The sequence below is a fragment of the Salmo salar genome, chromosome 10 (genome assembly GCF_965601325.2).
Source record: "Salmo salar chromosome 10, fSalSal1, whole genome shotgun sequence".
NCBI classification, from domain to species: Eukaryota; Metazoa; Chordata; class Actinopteri; order Salmoniformes; family Salmonidae; genus Salmo; species Salmo salar.
Window position 1 is genome coordinate 95,938,205 of NC_138300.1, and position 23,237 is coordinate 95,961,441.

The 23,237-nt window shown below is 44.5% G+C and overlaps 2 protein-coding genes across 2 annotated transcripts; both read right to left on the minus strand.

The window, feature by feature from the left end:
- Nucleotides 1–1,081: 1,081 nt before the first annotated feature.
- On the minus strand, nt 1,082–10,757 carry LOC123723903 (RNA-binding protein 28). The gene is made up of 7 exons (XM_082957240.1): nt 8,358–10,757; nt 8,065–8,217; nt 2,951–3,100; nt 2,248–2,416; nt 1,911–2,076; nt 1,720–1,819; nt 1,082–1,625 (listed from the first exon to the last, which is right to left on the minus strand). Exons 4-7 carry the CDS (start codon nt 2,390–2,392, stop codon nt 1,488–1,490), a joined length of 549 nt encoding a protein of 182 aa, XP_082813366.1. The 5' UTR covers nt 2,393–2,416; nt 2,951–3,100; nt 8,065–8,217; nt 8,358–10,757; the 3' UTR covers nt 1,082–1,487.
- Nucleotides 10,758–12,334: 1,577 nt separating this feature from the next.
- LOC106561211 (RNA-binding protein 28-like) lies at nt 12,335–15,732 on the minus strand. The gene is made up of 6 exons (XM_082957241.1): nt 15,653–15,732; nt 15,397–15,489; nt 14,582–14,726; nt 13,470–13,628; nt 12,997–13,161; nt 12,335–12,837 (listed from the first exon to the last, which is right to left on the minus strand). Exons 4-6 carry the CDS (start codon nt 13,564–13,566, stop codon nt 12,710–12,712), a joined length of 390 nt encoding a protein of 129 aa, XP_082813367.1. The 5' UTR covers nt 13,567–13,628; nt 14,582–14,726; nt 15,397–15,489; nt 15,653–15,732; the 3' UTR covers nt 12,335–12,709.
- Nucleotides 15,733–23,237: the final 7,505 nt, after the last annotated feature.

Consider the following 23,237-nt stretch of genomic DNA (forward strand, 5'->3'; position numbering starts at 1 on the left):
CTTGCTTCCATTCAAGTTGGGCACTGATGTTGGGCGAAGTACGCTTGGCTCGCAGTCGGTGTTCCAATTCATTCCCGAGGTGTTCAATGGGTTGAGGTCAGGGCTCTGTGCAGGCCAGTCAAGTCCTTCCACACCGATCTCTACAAACAATTTCTGTATGGACCTCACTTTGTGCACAGGGGCATTGTCATGCTGAAACAGGAAAGGGCCTTCCCCAAACTGTTGCCACAAAGTTGGAAGCACAGAATTTGTCTAGAACATCATTGTATGCCATAATGTTAAATTCAATGGAACTAATGGACCTAGACCGAACCATGACATTTTACAAACTGACTTGTTGTAAAGGTGGCATCCTATGACAGTGCCACATTGAAAGTCGCTGAGCTCTTCAGTAAGGCCATTCTAATGCCAGTGTTTGCATGGCTGTGTTCTTGATTTTATACACCTGTCAGCAAAGGTGTGGCTGAAATAGTCAAATCCACAAATGTTTAAGGGATGTCCACATACTTTTGTATATATAGTGCATCTTAAACTTGATTGCTGATAGACCCAAAATGTTTTGCTTATGTCAACAATGGCCTAATGAAACAAATAGCAAAATATATTTTTTAGGTATTGTTTTCCTTTAAGTTAATGAATACAGAGAAAAGTACATAAAAAAGGGAATTACCTTCCATTTACAGGCACTTAACGTGGGTCGGAATTTCCCCTTGACTAGGCCAGTGCGTGGGTGAGAAGAACAGGGTCAGTCAGCAAACATTACCAAATATGCCATCAACAGTGTGGGTGTGACAGTGTTTCTACAATCCAACATTTCCCAAACTAGAAACTGGTCTGAGGTTGAACATTACCTTGATCAAAGATGACCCTTTATTGAACACACCAATACCTTTACACAGAGTACATCAACATGACCAGAAATGGGTGGGTGGGAGAGGTACATGGGGTGAAGATGTACATGTATAGCAAACATTACACATGAACATTGTGTGGGTGTTTCCAAAACGTATCGATACATTAACATTTTCTTATATCACAGATGACCACTTAACATATGAAATATAGAGAAACTAAAACGGTCTCCGTCTTTGCAAGTTCTTTAATAAAAATGTCAGTCATTTACATTTCTCAAATATCTGATTTTCTTTACATTATTATTCACCAATAGTTAACATGAACATCAAGCAAAGTAGAGTAAAACATCAGCATCTGTTCTGAACAGAGTTAACGTCAGAGTTAATTCAGGAAGTGACTGCTCGGACACCCCACCTTTTACCACTGTGATGGCACACCACAAGTTGTGGATAACATGAGGACACAGACATACACGGACAGTAATATGCTGGACTCTATTCTACACAGTTCATGGGTGAATGTTACACCAACATTTCAACCATCATATATCTTTGTTTCAAAATGTAAATGATGTCGAAACCAACATAAGGAAAGGTTTCTTTAGTTATGCCAAAAAATGGCATCTAACACACTTAACTGTTGAACCACTTGTTCTTCTTGATGGTTGCAGTCTTGTTGCCGCCCATCAGTTTCCTCTTGTATTGTTCAACCAGATTGTCAAAGCGGTCATCCTCTCGGCTCCTAAACCGCCTCTTGGCCCCTTTAGTCCTCTGGAAAACCAATGAAGACAGTCGAATGTATTACATGATGTTGGGGCCACGACATGCAGACATGGGTAATGTTTGTGTGTATTTGTGTGCATACCTGTGTAGGTTTCTCCAGTGACGTTGCTCCCGGTCTCTCTCTCCTGCTGGAACCGATCCTGGGCTTCTTAGGCTGAGCAGGCTTTCCCTTATCACGCGCCCTGCAGGACCAAAATTATACCATGTAGTATGGGTTACAATGTGATAGGTACAGTGTGTGTGTGTGTGTGTGTGTGTGTGTGTGTGTATTACCTTATCTTTGGGCCATGGTGAGAGGGCTGGGATAGAACCTTCCTTCGTTTCTTTCCATCCTCCAGTTCTACGTGTTCTAGAACTGAGGTGGTCTGGAAGCCTGAGTACTGCCTGCCCTGCTTCTGTTGCTGAGTCTGAGCCTTGGCCTGTGGCTGGGGGGGAGGTACTAGACGAGAGAGAAAGGAATGGAAGGAAATATCAGCGACAACCAAAAAGCAAAAAGAACATAGAAAATTAGGGAAATGTTAAAAATGACAAACATTTGCAGTTCCACCAGAATTGATGAGCTGTGTGTGTGTTATATTCAGGGTTAGGGCAGAAGTGTAGAGCGTCATACCTCCATCCTTTCTGCCCTGACCGGATGGTGCCGACTGTGTCTTCGCTGACCCCTCCTTTGTTACCATGTTACTATGGGGTTTAGACACACCCTTCTGAGGTCCAAGCCTGCCTCCTGACTGCGGCTGCATCTTCCCTCTTGCCATAGGGCCACGCCTCTTAAAACGCTCCTGGAAACCATGGAGACAGGAAAATGTGTTACTCTTAATCTTAACCATCATCACACACCAACATAAACAGCAGAGAAGACACACCTTGACTTGTTGTTGTCGCATTTCTTTCATTTTCAAGAGAGAACTCAACAATGGGTCTCTGTAGACAGACAACGTAAATCACTCAAGGAAAAAAAAAACCTGTGAATAGTATTCTCAATAACATATTCTCATCATTTAGCAAGACCCTCATTATTGATCAGATGCTGTAGGTTGCCAAACCAAATGTGTGTACGTGCAATTTGACATTCTCTTTATATTCCTCAGGGACAATAACTATTGATGACTAGAATGTTTGAGTCCAGACGCAATATTGTTCAGAGATAAAATGAATGCAATTACTGACATCAGCTACTGAGAGCCAAAGACAACATCCTGAAACATAACCTGGCATTCACCCTCAAACACAGCTGCATTCTGTCGAGTACAAGGTTGAGGACATGCATACACACACACATAGATCAACAAAGACACAGCGTCACACAAACACACCTTGGTGTTTCCGTAGATGTCAGGGTTATTGTTGAGGTGTCATAGTGTCTTCAGAGCGTGTTCATGATCTTGGAACTGAACAAAGCCGTAACCTAGCGACCGGCCTAACACCTGACCCCGCTCTGGCTTCTTATCATACATCACCCTGCACTTGAGAGAGAAAGACAGCGAGAGAGAGAGAGGGGGCATACAGATAGAGATGGTGAGGAAAAGAAAGGGGGTGAGAAGCAAATGATAAACAAAGAGACAATTGCGGAAAGAGGTTGTAAAGAGACAAATTAAAGGCCATTCAACATGGACAGGGCAGCTTTATAGGACAATACAGTGCCTTCAGAAAGTATTTACACCCCTTTACTTTTTCCACATTTTGTTGTTACAAAGTGGGATTAAAATGCATTTAATGTCATTTTTTCCATCAACAATCTACACAAAATTCTGAAATGTCAAAGAGGAAGAAAAATTCTAACATTTGTATAAAAAAAAAACAGAAAAACCCAGTAATTAAATAAGTATTCAACCCACTGAGTCAGTACATGTTAGATTCACCTTTGGCAGCGATTCTTTCTGGGTAAGTCTTTAAGAGCTTTCCACACCTGGATTGTGCAATATTTGCCCATTATTCTTTTCAAAATTCTGTCAAATTGGTTGCTGAGCATTGCTAGATAGCCATAGATTTTTAAGCAGATTTAAGTCAAAACTGTAACTCGGCCACTCAGGAACATTCACTGTCTTTTTGGTAAACAAGGCCAGTGTAGATTTGGCCTTGTGTTTTAGGTTTTTGTCTTGTTGAATGGTGAATTAATCTGCCAGTGTCTAGTGGAAAGCAGACTGAAGCAGGTTTTCCTCTAGGATTTTGCCTGTGCTTAGCTCCATTCCGTTTCTTTTTTATCCTAAAAAAACTCCCCGGTCCGTAACGATTGCAAATCATACCCATAACATGATTCAGCCACCACTATGCTTGAAAATATGGAAAATGGTACTCAGTAATGTGTTGTATTGGATTTGCCCCCAAACATAACACTTTGTATTCAGGACAAAAAAAAATATTGCTATGCAGTATTACTTTAGTACCTTGTTGTAAACAGGCTGCATGTTTTGGAATATTTTTGTTCTGTACAGTGTTCCTTCTTTTCACAATGTCAATTAGGTTAGCATTGTGGACTAACTACAATGTTGTTGATACATCCTCAGTTTTCTCCTATCACAGCCATTAAACTCTGTTTTAAAGTCACCATTGGCCTCATAGTGAAATCCCTGAGCGGTTTCCTTCTTCTCCAGCAACTGAGGTAGGAAGGACGCATGTATCTTAGTGACTTGGTGTATTGATACAACATCCAAAGTGTAATAACTTCACCATGCTCAAAGGGATATTCAATGTCTGCTTTATCATTTTTTTTACCCATCTACCAATAGGTGCTCTTCTTTGTGAGGCATTGGAAAACCTCCCTGATCTTTCTGGTTCAATCTGTTTGAAATTCACTGCTCGGCTGAGGGAGCTTACAGATCATTTTATATGTGGGATACAGAGATGAGGTATTCATTAAAAATCATGTTAAAACACTTATTGCACACAGTGAGGCCATGCAACTTATTATGTGACTTGTTAAGCACATGTTTACTCCTGAACTTATTTAGGCTTGCCATAACAAAGGGGTTGAATACTTATTGACAAGACTTTTCAGCTTTTAATTTGTAATTAATTTGTAAACATTTCTAAAAACATAATTACACTGACATTATGGGTGGGTCAATTTAATACATTTTGAACTCAGGCTGTAAAGCAAAAAAATGTGGCACCTGAATGTGACTTTGAAGAAGAGGAGGAAGAAGAAGAAACCATTAGAACAAAAAGTCAAGGGGGTGTGAATACTTTCTGAAGGCACTGTAGTGCTACCTGGTGGTCACTAATAGTTCACCCAGAGCAGCTATTCCAAAACTGGGTTTTATTTTTTGGGGTAAAAATATTATTTCTTTCCATGTTTTTTTCTTCACATTTTCAAACAGTCAATATATATTTTCCAACGGGGCTATACATTTGGGTGAGGTTTTTTCCTCGCCTGAGTAGCCTCGTTTCACTGACCATCTAGTGTTCAGTGAAATAACAACACAATGTCAAATACAGGTAGCCTAGTCAAATAATTAACATCCAATCACATTAACCGTTACCATCTCGTGAGAATTCCACTAATGGTCCGTATGTAGCCAAACGTAGCTGCTGCTCATGTTGGTTTCTGTACTGATGGCGCAAAAGCCATGAGACATAGTAGAGTGTTAACATGCGTGCAAGCAGTTGCTCCTGATGCCACTTGGGTACACTGCAGCATCCACCGAGAGGCTCTTGCTGCCAAGGGAATGCCCAATAGCTTGAAAGACGTTTTGGACACTACAGTTAAAATGGTAACTTTGTTAAAGCAAGGCCCCTGAACTCTCGTGTATTTTCTGCACTATGCAATGACATGGGCAGCGACCATGTAACGCTTTTACAACATAAGTACGCTGGTTATCAAGGGGCAAAGTATTGACACGTTTTTTTTTTTTAATTGAGAGACCAGCTTAAAGTTCTCTTTACTAACCATAATTGTCACTTGTCTGACCGCTTGCACTATGACAAGTTTCTCACACGACTGGCCTATCTGGGTGATGTTTTTTCTCTCCTGAATGATCTGAATCTAGGATTACAGAGACTCTCCGCAACTATATTCAATGTGCGGGACAAAATTGAGGCTATAATTAAGAAGTTGGAACACTTCCCTGTCTGCATTAACAAGGACAGCACAGGTCTTTCCATCATTGTATGATTTATTTGTGTGCAAATGAACTCAAGCTTACGGACAATGTCAAATGTAATATAGCGAAGCACCTGAGTGAATTAGGTGCGAAATTACACAGGTACTTTCCTGAAACAGATAACACAAACAACTGGATTTGTTATCCCTTTCATGCCCTGCCTCCAGTCCACTTACCGATATCTGAACAAGAGACAGGGATGCAAACTGGTGAGGGCCCAAAAAGGTGACACTTTTTTGTTGCACTGAACATTCTAAAAATCCCTGCTAGGGGGAAATGCAAGTTTTAACTAATTAAAAAACAAAGAATATGATCTACATGCTCAGTCTGTGGGTGTAAAATAAAAAGTGGTTAATGTGAACCTAACTCACAGCAAAAAAAATAATAATTGTTGCCTAGACTTTACTGCAAATGACACACAAGTCTTGAGAAAAAAACTATACACTAATATTGCAGTTAGCCATGACAGCCTTTATAATAGAATGCTTGTGACCACACACCCACACATCTAAATATTGCACTTGGGGGAAAAAACATCTAAAGTAGAAATAGAATTAAACAAACAGGCATTCTATTTTTGCTCTATTATAGAGGCCACTATAGTAGACATCGATCAAGTGCACAAGGCTACATGTGTGCAAAAATAACGTTCACCAAGTTAAAAAAATTTAATAATCTCCCCTCACTCACACACGTGGTACTGTCAAGTTCAACACAAGCAATACCTTTGGGCTACACTGGAGGTTACTACATTGTAGAACAGATGTCAACAGTCAGAAAATGTCCAATGTGCCAGCAGCAGAGCATGAGACGCTTTTGTTGGCATAATTGATCTCTTTCAGGCAGACCTGACATACCCATTTTTATCCACTGTACTGAAAAAGTGAGAAAGAGGAAAAGTGTGTGGTGTTCCTTTCACCTCTATAGGTTTCTCTGGTTAACTTAGCTAACGGAGAATTCGATCCTGCTAGCAAGATAACATTACTTAAAATGCTAACAATACTTGTTCCACGACACTTTCTCCCTCACCTCAAACTTTCCAAATGCCAGTTGTTTTTCAGTTACAGCTCATGAAGTATGCTTCATCACCTTCTCACCCCTGTCTCCGTGGTCAGGCTTCTCACCTACCTCTTCGTTATCGTTCAGGAGACGAGCTGATGTAAATGGAAAACTGCCTTTCTACTCTCTGCTGTCTTTCCAGAGGATGCGCTGATGCTATAATTGGCAATTTGGTTGTCTCTTCTCTCTTTAGTCACGTGCTGCATTCTGCTGTTACGATTGGCTGAGCCTTGGATACAGCCAGTATTGCTCCAAACGCGCATCACTCGTTCGCTTACAGCCTGTAGTCTGATCCAAAGCCCCCCCTCTCTCCCAAGAACAGCCAGTAGTCTGATCCAAAGCCCCCCCTCCCCCCAAACTTCTTGGATACAGCCAGTATTGTTCCAAACGAGCATCACTCGTTCGCTTACAGCCTGTAGTCTGATCCAAAGCCCCCTATCCCTCCAAAACCTTTCTCATCAGATCTACACGAATCACGTAGGTCACCTATTTTGGATTCAAAACAGCGAATTTTGCCAAAAGGTGACTAGTTTGCATCCCTGAAGAGAGCCTCATCGAAATTGCAACAAGCGGTTCTGTGAAAATGTAATTTAATCAGAAGCCACTGCCAGATTTCTGGATTGGGCTGTGCTCAGAGTATCCTGCCTTGGCAAATCGCGCTGTTTAGACACAGATGCCCTTTTGCAACCACGTACCTATGTGAAATTGGATTCTCGGCCCTCACTAGCATGAAAACTAAATACAGGCACAGAGTGTGTGTGGAAAATGATTTAAGACTGAGACTCTCCAATACAACCCAACATTGCAGAGTTATGTGCATCCTTTCAAGCACACCCTTCTCATTAACCTGTGGTGAGTTATTCACAATTTTGTATTAACAAATAAGGTTTTATATGTAAGATGGTTAAGAGCAAAATTATTGATTATTATTATTTGTGCCCTGGTCTTATAAGAGCTCTTTGTCACTTCCCACGAGCAGGGTTGTGACAAAAACTCACTCATTCTTATGTTTAATAAATGTATCGTATAGTGTGTGTGTGTGTGTGTGTGTGTGTGTGTGGCAGGCTTACAATGATGGCAAAAAACAACATTTGAGAGTGCGCTGACCCTGGTGCTAGAGGGGGCACGCAGCTGGAGGTTGAATGTTTGAATGTTTGAGGTACAGGACTATAAAAAGTTTGGGAACCACTGACCCAGAGAGATGAGGACCTATTGACAGATTTGACTGGGATGGAAACAGCTATGGAAATGTGCTAGTAGTGTCTTACCTCGGTAATGAGGACCCCCTTGCCAGCTCCTGCAGAGCTCAGACAGAGTTGTCCTAGTTGTTTGCTGTCTACAGACTTGGGCAGGTTGTGGATACACAAGCGGGTCTTGGACACAAACACATTCATGTCCCGTAGCTTGGTCCGCTTCAGGTCCTCAAAATAACACAGAAGGAGAGTGTTAGCCTTCCTCAAGAAAACGCACACTGAGGACACAAGCCCCAAGTTACCAACACACTGTGTTGTGATTGTAACACTATGATGCTCTGATTGGTTAAAAAACAGGAAGTACTTACTCTGGTCCTCTTGGTCATGTCTGCTGCTGGAACACCCTCAGCTGCCTTAGTTCCTGCCCGTATCACTCAGAGAAAGAGGTATGAGATGGAGGGTTGGGGAGAGGAGAGGAAAAGGGAGGAGAAAGGAGGTGTAACTTACATCCCTCTCTACTGGTATCTTCCGGTTTGGAGCGAGCAGTCGCACCACGCTTCGCTCCACAGGTAATATTACACTTCACTACATTACAACGGCTTGATTTGTTTGATCTGAGCAATTCTTCTTAGCTAGCTACATAGCCGTCTTTGTATGAAAGATAATTTGTGTAGTTTAGAGTAATTGAGTAATTATCGAGGCTAGCTATCTTCGTCCTCCTAACGTAGTCAACACTGCTAGCTGCTAGCTAGCTAGTCATCACTGCTAGCTAGCCAACTTCTACCGACTAGCAGCAATGCAGAAACTATTACATTACAACGTAACGACTTGATTAGTGTGGTGTTAGTGTTAGTTAGCCAGCTACATAGTTGTCTTTGCTGTCTCTGTATCTAAGATAATCGTGTAGTTTGAGTTTGAGTATTATCGAGGTGCGCTAGCCAGCCGCGACGCGGCGCTGACTTAGTCAACACACCTAGTCATCATTAACCCACTGCCAGCTAGCCAACCGTTACCGACTAGCAGCGCTGTAGATACTAATACTTTACAACGGAACTATTTGACTAGTGCAGTGTTACCTAGCTAGCTACTTAGTTGTCTTTGTCATAGCTTGATAATTGTTAGCTAGCCAGCCATCGAGGTTAGCTAGCCAGCTATTTCCGTCCCCCGCGACGCCATTTTTCCTAACCCAGCCAACTATTACCGACGAGCAGCATTGTAGAAACTAAATACATTACAAGGAACGTCTTGATTAGTGTTATGTTAGCTACAAAGTTGCTTTGTATCATGACAAGGTGTAGTACTGAAACTATCGAGGTTACCTAGCCAGCTACACGTTCAAAGTCAACAACGCAGCCACTGCTAGCTAGCCTACTCCACCAGCCAGCAGTACTGTATCATTTTAGTCAATAAGATTTTTGCAACGTAAGCTTAACTTCCTGAACATTCGAGACGTGTAGTCCACTTGTCATTCCAATCTCCTTTGCATTAGCGTAGCCTCTTCTGTAGCTTGTCTACTATGTGTCTGTCTATCCCTGCTCTCTCTCCTCTGCACAGGCCATACAAACGCTCCACACCGCATGGCCGCTGCCACTCTAACCTGGTGGTCCCAGCGCGCACGACCCACGTGGAGTTCCAGGTCTCCGGCAGCCTCTGGAACTGCCGGTCTGCGGCCAACAAGGCTGAGTTCATCTCAGCCTATGCTACCCTCCAGTCCCTAGACTTCCTGGCGCTGACGGAAACATGGATTACCACAGATAACACTGCTACTCCTACTGCTCTCTCCTCGTCTGACTACGTGTTCTCGCATACCCCTAGAGCATCGAGCCAGCGGGGTGGTGGCACTGGAATCCTCATCTCTCCCAAGTGGACATTCTCTCTTTCTCCCCTGACCCATCTGTCTATCTCCTCATTTGAATTCCATGCTGTCACAGTTACCAGCCCTTTCAAGCTTAACATCCTTATCATTTATCGCCCTCAAGGTTCCCTTGGAGAGTTCATCAATGAGCTTGACGCCTTGATAAGTTCCTTTCCTGAGGATGGCTCACCTCTCACAGTTCTGGGTGACTTTAACCTCCCCACGTCTACCTTCGACTCATTCCTCTCTGCCTCCTTCTTTCCACTCCTCTCCTCTTTCGACCTCACCCTCTCACCTTCCCCCCTACTCACAAGGCAGGCAATACGCTTGACCTCATCTTTACTAGATGCTGTTCTTCCACTAATCTCATTGCAACTCCCCTCCAAGTCTCCGACCACTACCTTGTATCCTTTTCCCTCTCGCTCTCATCCAACACTTCTCACTCTGCCCCTACTCGGATGGTATTGCGCCGTCCCAACCTTCGCTCTCTCTCTCCCGCTACTCTCTCCTCTTCCATCCTATCATCTCTTCCCTCTGCTCAAACCTTCTCCAACCTATCACCTGATTATGCCTCCTCAACCCTCCTCTCCTCCCTCTCTGCATCCTTTGATTTCCTCTGTCCCCTATCCTCCAGGCCGGCTCGGTCCTCCCCTCCTGCTCCGTGGCTCGACGACTCACTGCGAGCTCACAGAACAGGGCTCTGGGCAGCCGAGCGGAAATGGAGGAAAACTCGCCTCCCTGCGGACCTGGCATCCTTTCACTCCCTCCTCTCTACATTTTCCTCTTCTGTCTCTGCTGCTAAAGCCACTTTCTACCACTCTAAACTCCAAGCATCTGCCTCTAACCCTAGGAAGCTCTTTGCTACCTTCTCCTCCCTCCTGAATCCTCCTCCCCCTCCCCCCCCCCCCCTCCCCCCCCCCCCCCCCCTCCCCCCCCCCCCCCCCCTCCCTCTCTGCGGATGACTTCGTCAACCATTTTGAAAAGAAGGTTGACGACATCCGATCCTCGTTTGCTAAGTCAAACGACACTGCTGGTCCTGCTCACACTGCCCTACCCTGTGCTTTGACCTCTTTCTCCCCTCTCTCTCCAGATGAAATCTCGCGTCTTGTGACGGCCGGCCGCCCAACAACCTGCCACCTTGACCCTATCCCCTCCTCTCTTCTCCAGACCATTTCCGGAGACCTTCTCCCCTACCTCACCTCGCTCATCAACTCATCCTTGACCGCTGGCTACGTCCCTTCCGTCTTCAAGAGAGCGAGAGTTGCACCCCTTCTGAAAAAACCTACACTCGATCCCTCCGATGTCAACAACTACAGACCAGTATCCCTTCTTTCCTTTCTCTCCAAAACTCTTGAACGTGCCGTCCTTGGCAAGCTCTCTTGCTATCTCTCTCAGAATGACCTTCTTGATCCTAATCAGTCAGGTTTCAAGACTGGGCATTCAACTGAGACTGCTCTTCTCTGTGTCACGGAGGCTCTCCGCACTGCTAAAGCTAACTCTCTCTCCTCTGCTCTCATCCTTCTAGACCTATCTGCTGCCTTTGATACCGTGAACCATCAGATCCTCCTCTCCACCCTCTCCGAGCTGGGCATCGCCGGCGCCGCCCACGCTTGGATTGCGTCCTACCTGACAGGTCGCTCCTACCAGGTGGCGTGGCGAGAATCTGTCTCCGCACCACGTGCTCTCACCACTGGTGTCCCCCAGGGCTCTGTTCTTGGCCCACTCCTATTCTCGCTATACACCAAGTCACTTGGCTCTGTCATATCCTCACATGGTCTCTCATATCATTGCTATGCAGATGACACACAATTAATCTTCTCCTTTCCCCCTTCTGACAACCAGGTGGCGAATCGCATCTCTGCATGTCTGGCAGACATATCAGTGTGGATGACGGATCACCACCTCAAGCTGAACCTCGGCAAGACGGAGCTGCTCTTCCTCCTGGGGAAGGACTGCCCGTTCCATGATCTCGCCATCACGGGTGACCCGATCCTGTAGGTTCATGTTCTACAACATTCGCAGAGTACGACCCTGCCTCACCCTGTACGACCCTGCACTTGTCATCTCCCGTCTGGATTATTGCAACTCGCTGTTGGCTGGGCTCCCTGCCTGTGCCATTAAACCCCTACAACTCATCCAGAACGCCGCAGCCCGTCTGGTGTTCAACCTTCCCAAGTTCTCTCACGTCACCCCGTTCCTCCGCTCTCTCCACTGGCTTCCAGTCGAAGCTCGCATCCGCTACAAGACCATGGTGCTTGCCTACGGAGCTGTGAGGGGAACGGCACCCCCGTACCTTCAGGCTCTGATCAGGCCCTACACCCAAACAAGGGCACTCCGTTCATCCACCTCTGGCCTGCTCGCCTCCCTACCTCTGAGGAAGCACAGTTCCCGCTCAGCCCAGTCAAAACTGTTCGCTGCTCTGGCACCCCAATGGTGGAACAAGCTCCCTCACGACGCCAGGACAGCGGAGTCAATCACCACCTTCCGGAGACACCTGAAACCCCACCTCTTCAAGGAATACCTGGGATAGGATAAAGTAATCCTTCTAACCCCCCCCCCTTAAAAGATTTAGATGCACTTTTGTAAAGTGGTTGTTCCACTGGATATTATAAGGTGAATGCACCAATTTGTAAGTCGCTCTGGATAAGAGCGTCTCCTAAATGACTTAAATGTAAATGTAAATGTAGCCAGGTAGAGGTTCCTGGTCCCTGTATGTGTTTTGACCTCTTGTCCTTCAGTTTGACGGCATCCTCTCTGCTTACCGCTGCTACGATGTTCAGCTTTCTACCATCCACACGGATACCCTCGCTCTAAGACAGACAAACATGTTACCCCCAAACATACATTACAGCAACTCAGAGCTCATCAGAAGAGATGTACCTGTAGAATACATGAGTCATTTATCCTATTCCGTCTCACCTCTGACTCATCCTCCGCAGCAGCAATGCATTTCTCTGCTGCTTCTTTAGACTTGAACTGAGCAAAGGCAATACCTGACCAGACAACAGAGCACAGTCAACAACCATTACCAACCAACACAGTCATGATTCAATGTCTACTATCTGACTGGCATCACTTCATGGCATTGTTTAAGTTTGGGCAGGGGACAGAGCTAGAGATAGAATTATGTTGTGTTGGAGGCAGGACTATACCTTTAGAGTGTTCAGTGTCTGGGTGTAGGCAGATCTTGATGTACTTCAGTTCTCCATACTGCAGTAACACCTCCTCCAAGCCCTCCTCCTCCGTATCAAACGACAGGTTCCTGATAAAGATGGTTTTGCCCTCATTGACGTCTGATGGTAGGGGCTTTCTGTTGGCTGCATGATGGACAGAGAGAGCGAGAGCCAGCGCCAGCAAGAGGCAGCACCAGAGAGAGCCAGCGCCAGAGAGAGCCAGAGAGAGCGAGAGCCAGCCAGAGAGAGCCAGAGCCAGAGAGAGCGAGAGCCAGAGAGAGCGAGAGCCAGAGAGAGCGAGAGCCAGAGAGAGCGAGATCCAGAGAGAGCGAGAGCCAGAGAGAGCAAGAGCCAGAGAGAGCGAGAGCCAGAGCGTTGGAGGGGTTCAAACAGAAGGCAGCCTGGAACATACACATTGATATTTCATCAAGAGAAAGACAACTGTTTCATACCAGAATCCTCACAGTCATCATCTTCATCGTTGTCTTCATCAGACCCAAGATCACTTTTTTTCATCATCATCTGCCCCCTGAGACTCTGCATCGTCATTCTTCTCAACACCCTCCTCCTCTGACGGGGTGTCTGGATGCTGAGCTGACTTAGAGATGACTCTATAGAAAGAAGAACTATTAAACACAACACTTCAACAATATCCTGGCGGAAATACTCCAGTCCTCAGAACCAAAGACTGGCCAAAGAAGATCAACTTAGACATAAAATGGGTTATTTGGATCCTGATTGGTTAACTGCCTGTTAACAGTTCAATTTGAATTATCAATGCAGATCTACTGTCCTACAGCCCAGCCAGGCAATTTATAAACTTAATCTCCCCTGGAAAAAAGTTGACATTATTAACTCATTCTACTAGGCAAGCATTTGGTTTGCAACAGTTGGGGTTTGACTAAATCTTGCTGCTTGCTTTTCTGACATGTGCAACAATGTTACAGTTTTTTTTTGGGCAATCTCCACCCTTCCATAGGAGAGAATAAACATGACTGACAATCTCTGAGCCAGACGAATACATTTATCAGGATCATTTTAATGGATATATCAAAAGAACTGGCAACAGAAACAAACGTAAAACAAATGTCTGTTGTCATTTCAGCTGCTTGATTTGCTTGTGAGTTAGCTTTAGTTGGCTAGCTAGCAAAGAAGAAGTAGCTAGCCTGCATGGCAACCTTTTTTGCTTAGAATGTTTGTAATAGACAAAGCTTGTTTGGCTTTTGCCCGGACTATATCATCTGGTGGAAGGACGGAATTAAATAAATGTACTCATTTTCATTTATGAAAACATGTCATTCATCTTTAAAAATATATGTTGGTAACCATTTTCTAAAACAGGAATGATAGTGAATAACAGCCTCCTATGGGCTGTTTCCCCTGACCCCCCCAGGCTGTGTTGGGTCTTCAGACAGCCCTTAGTCGGCAGTTATTCACACGATAATCCCTAGGTTCTCATGCCTTATTGCTTAATTACGTCTAGATCAAGGTCTACATCTTTACAGCCCATCTCAAACTGAGGACATGCAGAAATAGAGATTAAAAAGACAGCAAAAGCTCATACTTGTTCTCTTCTACTTCTTCCTCCTCTTCAGAGTCACTTTCAGGTGCCGGTTTCTCTGCTGTGACCTTTTCCTCTTTCTTAGCTCCTGGCTGAGTAGCGACAAACTTGTCTTTAGCCACAGCCCAATCAACAGCTACCTGCCTTCCTGTAAAGAACAGAGGAGAGAACGACTTGATTGCACAGATGAAGCCACAGTAGACTATTGAGATGTGCCCCATCTTTATCAGAGATATTCACAGGGCAGAAAAAGGTCTCACACACACTGTTAAGAATACTATTTTCTCATGATTATTCCCTATTGGAATATGGCCTCTAGGTACCCTCTCTCAGGCCAGAGGTCACCGTAAAGCAGGCCTCAGTAAATGGTATCTTGGCCCCTGAGCCATAACCATAGGTGTCCTTAAATGATTAAGATGTTTCAAATGTATAGTCTATTCAACCCCAAGGTCTCCACCTTGATCAAATGTTTTGGCACCGGGCACGGAAGTGTGAAACAACAAACAGATATGGCAGAGTATTTAGACCAGACCTCCCCGCTGGAGGGTGAGAGATTTGCTGCAAACCTCTTAAAGGAACATATGTCTTCACATATACACATATGTCTGTCTTTGTCAATTCAACTTTTAATTTTTCATCTAGCAGTTCTCCATACCTTGACCAGGTTTTCAATTCCTAGCACACACACACACACACACACACACACACACACACACACACACACACACACACACACACACACACACACACACACACACACACACACACACACACACACACACACACACACACACACACACCAGGTTAAGGAGTCTCACCTTTGACCTCCTTTAGGTTTATTGCTTTCAAGGCCTTTCCTGCCTTCAAGACGTTCTTAAACTGGACAAACGCAAAGCCCCGCATCTTTCCATCTGATGAAACACACACGGGAAGGTAAACAAAATGAGGAATAGTCAGACAGCAGATAGAAAACATGTTACTGACTCTGTAGTTGTCTTTACGCAACTAAATCCACAAAGGCTCAACCGTGCTTAGTGTGGTTGGGTGGTGATTCTCTCAAGTTAAAGTCTGTACCTTATTTAAGGGGGATGTTAGCCTCCAGAACTGTCCCAAACTTGGCAAAGGTCTGCTTCAGATCATCCTCAGAGCACTGTGAAAACACAAGACAAACATTAACAACTAACTGCAGACAAAGCATCCTCACACCAGTGGGAGGCCAAAGGGAAATATTGTTTGTCTGTGTGTGTCTGTTAGTTATGCAAGGGTTGACTCGTAACCCACAGTCCCTGCGGTTATATCAGCGGGGTGGGCAGGTTTAAGGCAATGAAATATTGTGTGGTTGAAAGGCGGGTGGGTGGCGGGTGGGTTGAATAAAGAGAAAACAATGCATTAAAAATCCATAAATGTACACAGTGAACAAGACAATAGGAACACCTTCCTAATATTGAGTTTCGCCCCCTTTTGCCCTCAGCCTCAATTCATTGGGACATGAACTCTACAAGGTTTTGAAAGCATTCCACAGAGATGCTGGCCCATGTTGACTCCAATGCTTCCCACAGTTGTGTCAAGTTGGCTGGATGTCCTTTGGGTGGTGGACCATTCTTGATACACACGGGAAACTATTGAGTGTGAAAAACTCTGCAGCGTTGCAGTTCTTGACACACTCAAACCAGTGCGGTTGGCACCTACTATCATACCCCGTTCAAAGACACTTAAATATTTTGTCTTGCCCATTCACCCTCTGAATGGCACACATACAATAGGTCTCAATTGTCTCAAGGCATAAACATCCTTCTTGAACCTTTCTCTTCCCTTTCATCTACAGTGATTGAAATGGATTTAACAAGTGACATCAATAAGGGACCACAGCTTTCACCTGGTCAAATCGGTGTCATGGAAAGAGCAGGTGTTCCTAATGGTTTGTACACTTAGTATAATTATTGTGACATTCATATCTATGGGCTACATTTAGGTTTTTCTTTCATTGTTTTTTAATCTGCTGTTGGTACGTAGCCTAAGCCTAAACTTCATGGCCTAACTGTAGCGTGCACCAAATACACACCAATTACGAAACGCATTGGGGAACTTGGGCAGAAAAAGTTAACTATGATCCACTGAGGCAACAAGTTCAGCGTTTCATTCAATAAGAGAAAAGCTGCAAAATTGAGAGTTGAAAATAAATAGAAAGGAGGGCCAGAACAGTATACTAATGATTGGGAAAGATTAAATTAAGTGGTAAAAAGAGGATGATTGTGCGATGATTGCGAAGCACTATACAAATTCAACCTCTCACAATGCCTATAATAACATTAACTCCCTCAGAATTAAGCATTTCTTGCATTAAAATTATACACCAAATGTAACATTTTTACTCTGGATCAGGAGTGGAGAAATATGATCTCTTCATCAGCATCATAAAATATGCATCCGAGCCGAACTGAAATCTTATCAAAAACATGTTGAGTCATTTTAACTGCTACTAATTTCCTTAAAACCGGTCACTGATGCCATTTGGAAATTTAGCATAGAAAAACTTGTACAGCTTATTTTTATTGCATTTTCTCCCTGGTCCCTAAACATATTTGCTGCGGGAGAGAAGCAGAGATGAAAGAGGAAAGAGAAAAACTATCGATTACATCAATTTATGGCATTCTGGTGAGCAGGGGTTTATTTGACAGAAGAGAAGCTGCATGTATCTAATTATAGACAAGTTGACTAAGCCTAAAATGTTGGAAACGATAAGCAAAAACATAAGCCTATCTAAAAAGGCCCGTCAAAAACGAATTTGGGCCATCTCTGACTGTGCAGCGCATTTTCTATATTTGCGTGTTATAGTTAGGTGCAGGCAGTGGCGGTTCTAGCTTGTATGGCTCCCTGGGCGAACCCCCCCCCCCCCCCCCCAAAAAAACACAATTCTGCACTAATTATAATTTTATTCAGACATTTGGAAAACAAATGTAAAAAAATCATAACATTTAAAACTATATAAATATACAAATATACACAAAAAGACTCAAATATCAAAAAGTAGAAACAAAGACAAACAAATTGTAGTATATAAATACAAATAAAAAAAATAAAAAATGACACTATTACCCAATTGCTAACAAAAACAATACACAAATAAAACTAAATTGCACAAATTCTATATCACACAAAGAATAACACACTTATAAAAAAGAGAACCTGATTAGATTATTGCACTTCAAAACAAGAAACACAAACTAAATTGCACAACTAATTGTATTAGTACCGTACAAAGTCAGAGATGCAGTATTTGATAGATTCCCCCTTTCTCCCTACCTCGGGCTTCCAGTGGGGAGACCTGAGGTCAACCTACCCCCGCTCCCCCTACCTCTGGCTTCCAGTGGAGAGACCTGAGGTCAACCTACCCCCCTTCCCTACCTCGGGCTTCCAGTGGGGAGACCTGAGGTCAACCTACCCCCGCTCTCCCTACCGCGGGCTTCCAGTGGGGAGACCTGAGGTCAACCTACCCCCTATCCCTACCTCGGGCTTCCAGTGGGGAGACCTGAGGTCAACCTACCCCCGCCTCTCCTACCTCGGGCTTCCAGTGGGGAGACCTGAGGTCAACCTACCCCCCTCCTACCTCGGGATTCCAGGGGGGAGACCTGAGGTCAACCTACCCCTGCCCCCTCCCCATCTTGTACTTCTGAGTGGGAGACCTTCCCAGGCAGTAGCCTGCCTAGACCACAAACTAGAATCAGGGCGCCCACTCCGACAAAGTTAATTGACCTACAGTCCCACACGGTGACATGATATCATTGACGTGACGTGCAAATGAGCAATAGAAAATCGATCGCGCAAATGTCACGATTTGGAATATATATTTTTTTTTGTGCAGGCGTCCTCCAGGCGGTCGTTACATGCATCTACTGGCAGACTCCGGACGAAAATTGTTAGGGCTGACATTGTTTATTATTTACTAATCTTTAGCTAGTTTCGTCTGACAACTGTTGCTTTTTTTTTGCCAGTCAACCAACGTCAAATGGAGCACACTGGCAAGCTAACTGGCTACTTTCTTTCCGGTACTTTCAAAAGTATTGTCTCCCCAGCGAATTCTAATCTTCACTTCCAAGACATAGATACAATTATCAAAATAATATAAAAATTGTATGAAAGAATGGTAACCGCTAGTAGCTAAATGGTAAACACACGTTTTCTCAACGACGCAGTCATCTTCTAATTGTAAGGAAGTTGTCATCGGTAATTTCCGATGCCAGTTCTGACAACCGACGGAATCTGACTGAGCACCGCGCCGATCTGCGTCACAAATAAACGTTTTGGATGCTGATTCTCTCCCACAACTTGGAGATAGATCCGGCAAGCAAGGTGTTTTCCCGGGAACTGCTCACACGCACCTGTTAGGCATAGTAACAGAGTTGTGGGAGAGAAGCAGCGAATCAGCATCCCACACTTTTTTTTGTGATGCAGATCGGCGCGGCGGTTAGTAAAATCAAATCACATTTTATTGGTCACATACAAATGGTTCGCAGATGTTAATGCGAGTGTAGCGAAATGCTTGTACTTCTAGTTCAGACAGTGCAGTAGTATCTAACAATTCCCCAACATCTACAGTTGAAGTCGGAAGTTTACATACACTTAGGTTGGGGTATTTAAATCTCATTTTTCAACCACTACACAAATTTCTTGTTACTATAGTTTTGGTAAGTCGGTTAGGACATCTACTTTGTGCATGACACAAGTCATTTTTACAACAATTGTTTAGACAGATTATTTGACTGTATCACAATTCCAGTGGGTCAGAAGTTTACATACACTAAGTTGACTGTGCCTTTAAACAGTTTGGAAAATTCCAGAAAATGATGTCATGGCTTTAGAAGCTTCTGATAGGCTAATTGACATCATTTGAGTCAATTGGAGGCGTACCTGTGGATGTATTTCAAGGCCTACCTTCAAAGTCAGTGCCTCTTTGCTTGACATCATGGAACAATCAAAAGAATCAGCCAAGACCTCAGAAAAAAGATTGTAGACCTCCACAAGTCTGGTTCATCCTTGGGAGCAATTTCCAAACGCCTGAAGGTACCACGTTCATCTGTACTAACAACAGTACGCAAGTATAAACACCATGGGACCACGCAGCCATCATACCGCTCAGGAAGGAGACGCGTTCTGTTCCCTAGAGATGAACGTACTTTGGTGTGAAAAGTGCAAATCAATCCCAGAACAACAGCAAAGGACCTTGTGAAGATGCTGGAGGAAACGGGTACAAAAGTATCTATATCCACAGTAAAACGAGTCCTATATCGACATAACCTGAAAGGCCGCTCAGCAAGGAAGAAGCCAGTGCTCCAAAAACACTATAAAAAAGCCAGACTACGGTTTGCAACTGCAAATGGGGACAAAGATCATACTTTTTGGAGAAATGTCCTCTGGTCTGATGAAACAAAAATAGAACTGTTTGGCCATAATGACTGTCATTTGGAGGAAAGAGGGGGAGGCTTGCAAGCGAAGAACACCATACCAACCGTGAAGCACGGGGGTGGCATCATCATGTTGTGGGGGTGCTTTGCTGCAGGAGGAACTGGTGCACTTCACAAAATAAAAGGCTTCATGATGTAGGAAAATTATGTGGATATATTGAAGCAACATCAGTCATGAAGTTAAAGCTTGGTCGCAAATGGGTCTTCCAAATGGACAATGACCCCAAGCATACTTCCAAAGTTGTGGCAAAATGGCTTAAGGACAACAAAGTCAAGGTATTGGAGTGGCCAACACAAAGCCCTGACCTCAATCCTATAGAAAATGTGTGGGCAGAACTGAAGAATCTTGTGCGAGCAAAGAGGCCTACAAACCTGACTCGGTTACACCAGCTCTGTCAGGAGGAATGGGCCAAAATTCACCCAACTTACTGTGGGAAGCTTGTGGAAGGCTACCCAAAATGTTTGACCCCAAGTTCAACAATTTAAAGGCAATGCTACCAAATACTAATTGAGTGTATGTAAACTTCTGACCCACTGGGAATGTGATGAAAGAAATAAAAGCTGAAATAGATCACTCTACTATTATTCTGACATTTCACATTCTTAAAATGTAGTGGTGATCCTAACTGACCTAAGACAGATAATTTTTACTAGGATTAAATGTCAGGAATTGTGGAAAAACTGAGTTTAAATGTATTTGGCTAAGGTGTATGTGAACTTCCGACTTCAACTGTACCTAATACACACATCTGAAGGGGTGAATGAGAATATGTACATATAAGTATATGGATGAGTGCTGGCTGAGCACCGTAGGCAAGGTATAAAATAGAGTATATACATGTGATATGAGTAATGTAAGATATGTACACATTATTTAAAGTGGCATTGTTTAAAGTGACTAGTGATCCATTTATTAAAGTGGACAGTGATTGGGTCTCAATGTAGGCATCAGCCTCTGTGTTAGTGATTGTTGTTTAGCAATCTGATGGCCTTGAGATTGAAAAACTGCTTCTGTCTCGATCCCAGCTTTGATGCACCTGTACTGACCTCGCCTTCTGGATGGTAGTGGTGTAAACAGGCAGTGGCTCGGATGGTTGTTGTCCTTGATCTTTTTGGTCTTTCTCTGACATCGGGTTCTGTAGTAGTCATGGAGGGCAGGTAGTTTCCCCCCAGTGATGCGTTGTGCAGACTGCACTACCCTCTGGAGAGCCTTGCGGTTGAGGGTGGTGCAGTTGCCGTACCAGGCTGTGATATTGCCTGACAGGATGCTCTCGATTGTGCATCTGTAAAAGTTTGTGAGGGTTTTGGGTGACAAGCCAAATTTCTTCAGCCTCCTGAGGTTGAAGAGGTGCTGTTGTGCCTTCTTCACCACACTGTCTGTGTGGGTGGACCATTTCAGTTTGTCTGTGACGTGTACGCTGAGGAACTTAATTTTCCACCTTCTCCACTGCTGTCCCTCCAATGTGGATAGGAGGATGCTCCCTCTGCTGTTTCCTGAAGTCCACGATCATCTCCTTTGTTTTGTTAACGTTGAGTGAGAGGTTGTTTTCCTGACACCACACTCCGAGTGCCCTCACCTCTGTCGTCTGCAAACTTGATGATTGAGTTGGAGGCATGCATGGCCACGCAGTCGTCGGTGAACAGGGAGTACATGAGGGGGCTAAGCACGCACCATTGTGGAGCCCCAGTGTTGAGGGTCAGCGAAGTGGAGATTTTGTTTCCTACCTGACCACCTGGGGGCGGCCAATCAGAAAGTCCAGGACCCAATTGCACAGGGCGGGGTTGAGGCCCAGGGCCTCCAGCTTGATGATGAGCTTGGAGGGTACTATGGTGTTGAATGCTGAGCTGTAGTCAATGAACAGCATTCTTACATACTGTATGTATTCCTCATGTCCAGATGGAATAGGGCAGTGTGCAGTGTGATGGCGTTTGCGTCTGTGGACCTGTTGGGGCGGTATGCAAACTGAAGTGGGTCTAGGGTGGCCAGTAAGGGGGAGGTGATATGATCCTTGACTAATCACTCAAAACACTTCATGATGACAGAAGTGAGTGCTACTGGGCGGTAGTCATTTAGTATAGTTATGTGCCTTCTTGGGTACAGGAACAATGGTAGCCATCTTGAAGCATGTGGGGACAACAGGCTGGGATAGGGAGCGATTGAATTAGTCCGTAAACACACCAGCCAGCTGATGCTCTGAGGACGCGGCTACGGCTGCCATCTGGGCCAGCAGCCTTGCGAGGGTTAACACGTTTAAATGTTTTACTCACTTCGGCCACGAAGAGAGGGGGGGGGGGGGGTGCAGTCCTTGTTAGCAGGCCGCGACGGTGGCACTGTATTATCCTCAAAGCTGGTAAAGAACGTGTTTAGTTTGTCTGGAAGCGTGACTTCGGTGTCCGTGACGTGGCTGGTTTTCTTTTTGTAGTCCGTGATCTCCTGTAGACCCTGCCACATACGTCTCGTATCTGAGACGTTGAATTGCGACTCCACCTTGTCCCTGTGCCAGCATTTCGCTTGTTTGATTGCCTTGCCAAGGGAGCAATGTTTATATTCAGCCATATTCCCAGACCTTTTCCATTGTTAAACGCGGTGGTTCGCGCTTTCAGTTTTGAGCAAAAGCCGCCATCCATCCACGGTTTCTGGTTAGGGTAGGTTTTAATAGTCACAGTGGGTACAACATCTCCAATGCACTTCCTTGTAAACTCACTTGCCGAGTCAGCGTGATGTTATTCTCTGAGGTTAACCGGGACATATTCCAGTCTGCGTGATAACATTTTTTTTGAAGCGTGGCTTCCAATTGGTCAGACCAGTGTTGAATGGTTCTCGTCACTGGTACATCCTGTTTTAGTTTCTGCCTATAAGACGGTAGAAGCAAGATGGCATCGTGGTTGGATTTGCCGAAGGGAGGGCTTTGTATGCATCGTGGAAGTTAGAGTAGCAGTGGTTGAGTGTATTGCCCCTGTGTGTGGTGCAATTAATATGCTGATGGAATTTAGGTAGCCTTGTTCTCAAATTTGCTTTGTTAAAATCCCCAGCTACAATAAATGCAGCCTCAGGATATATAGTTTCCAGTTTACATAGAGTCCAGTGAAGTTCCTTGAGGGCCGTCTTGGTGTCTGCTTGAGGGGGAATGTACACAGCTGTGACTATAACTGACAAGAATTATTTGTAGGTAAAATGACCGGAATTTGATTGTAAG

Coding starts and splice junctions, on each gene's coding strand:
- LOC123723903 (XM_082957240.1), bottom strand. CDS start 2,392: ATGGCAAGAGGGAAGATGCAGCCGCAGTCAGGAGGCAGGCTTGGACCT. Junction 1,820..1,910: donor CACCATGGCCCAAAGATAAG/GTAATACACACA, acceptor TTGGTCCTGCAG/GGCGCGTGATAAGGGAAAGC. Junction 1,626..1,719: donor CACTGGAGAAACCTACACAG/GTATGCACACAA, acceptor TTGGTTTTCCAG/AGGACTAAAGGGGCCAAGAG.
- LOC106561211 (XM_082957241.1), bottom strand. CDS start 13,566: ATGACGATGCAGAGTCTCAGGGGGCAGATGATGATGAAAAAAAGTGAT. Junction 13,162..13,469: donor TGATGACTGTGAGGATTCTG/GTATGAAACAGT, acceptor TCCATCATGCAG/CCAACAGAAAGCCCCTACCA. Junction 12,838..12,996: donor AGACACTGAACACTCTAAAG/GTATAGTCCTGC, acceptor TTGTCTGGTCAG/GTATTGCCTTTGCTCAGTTC.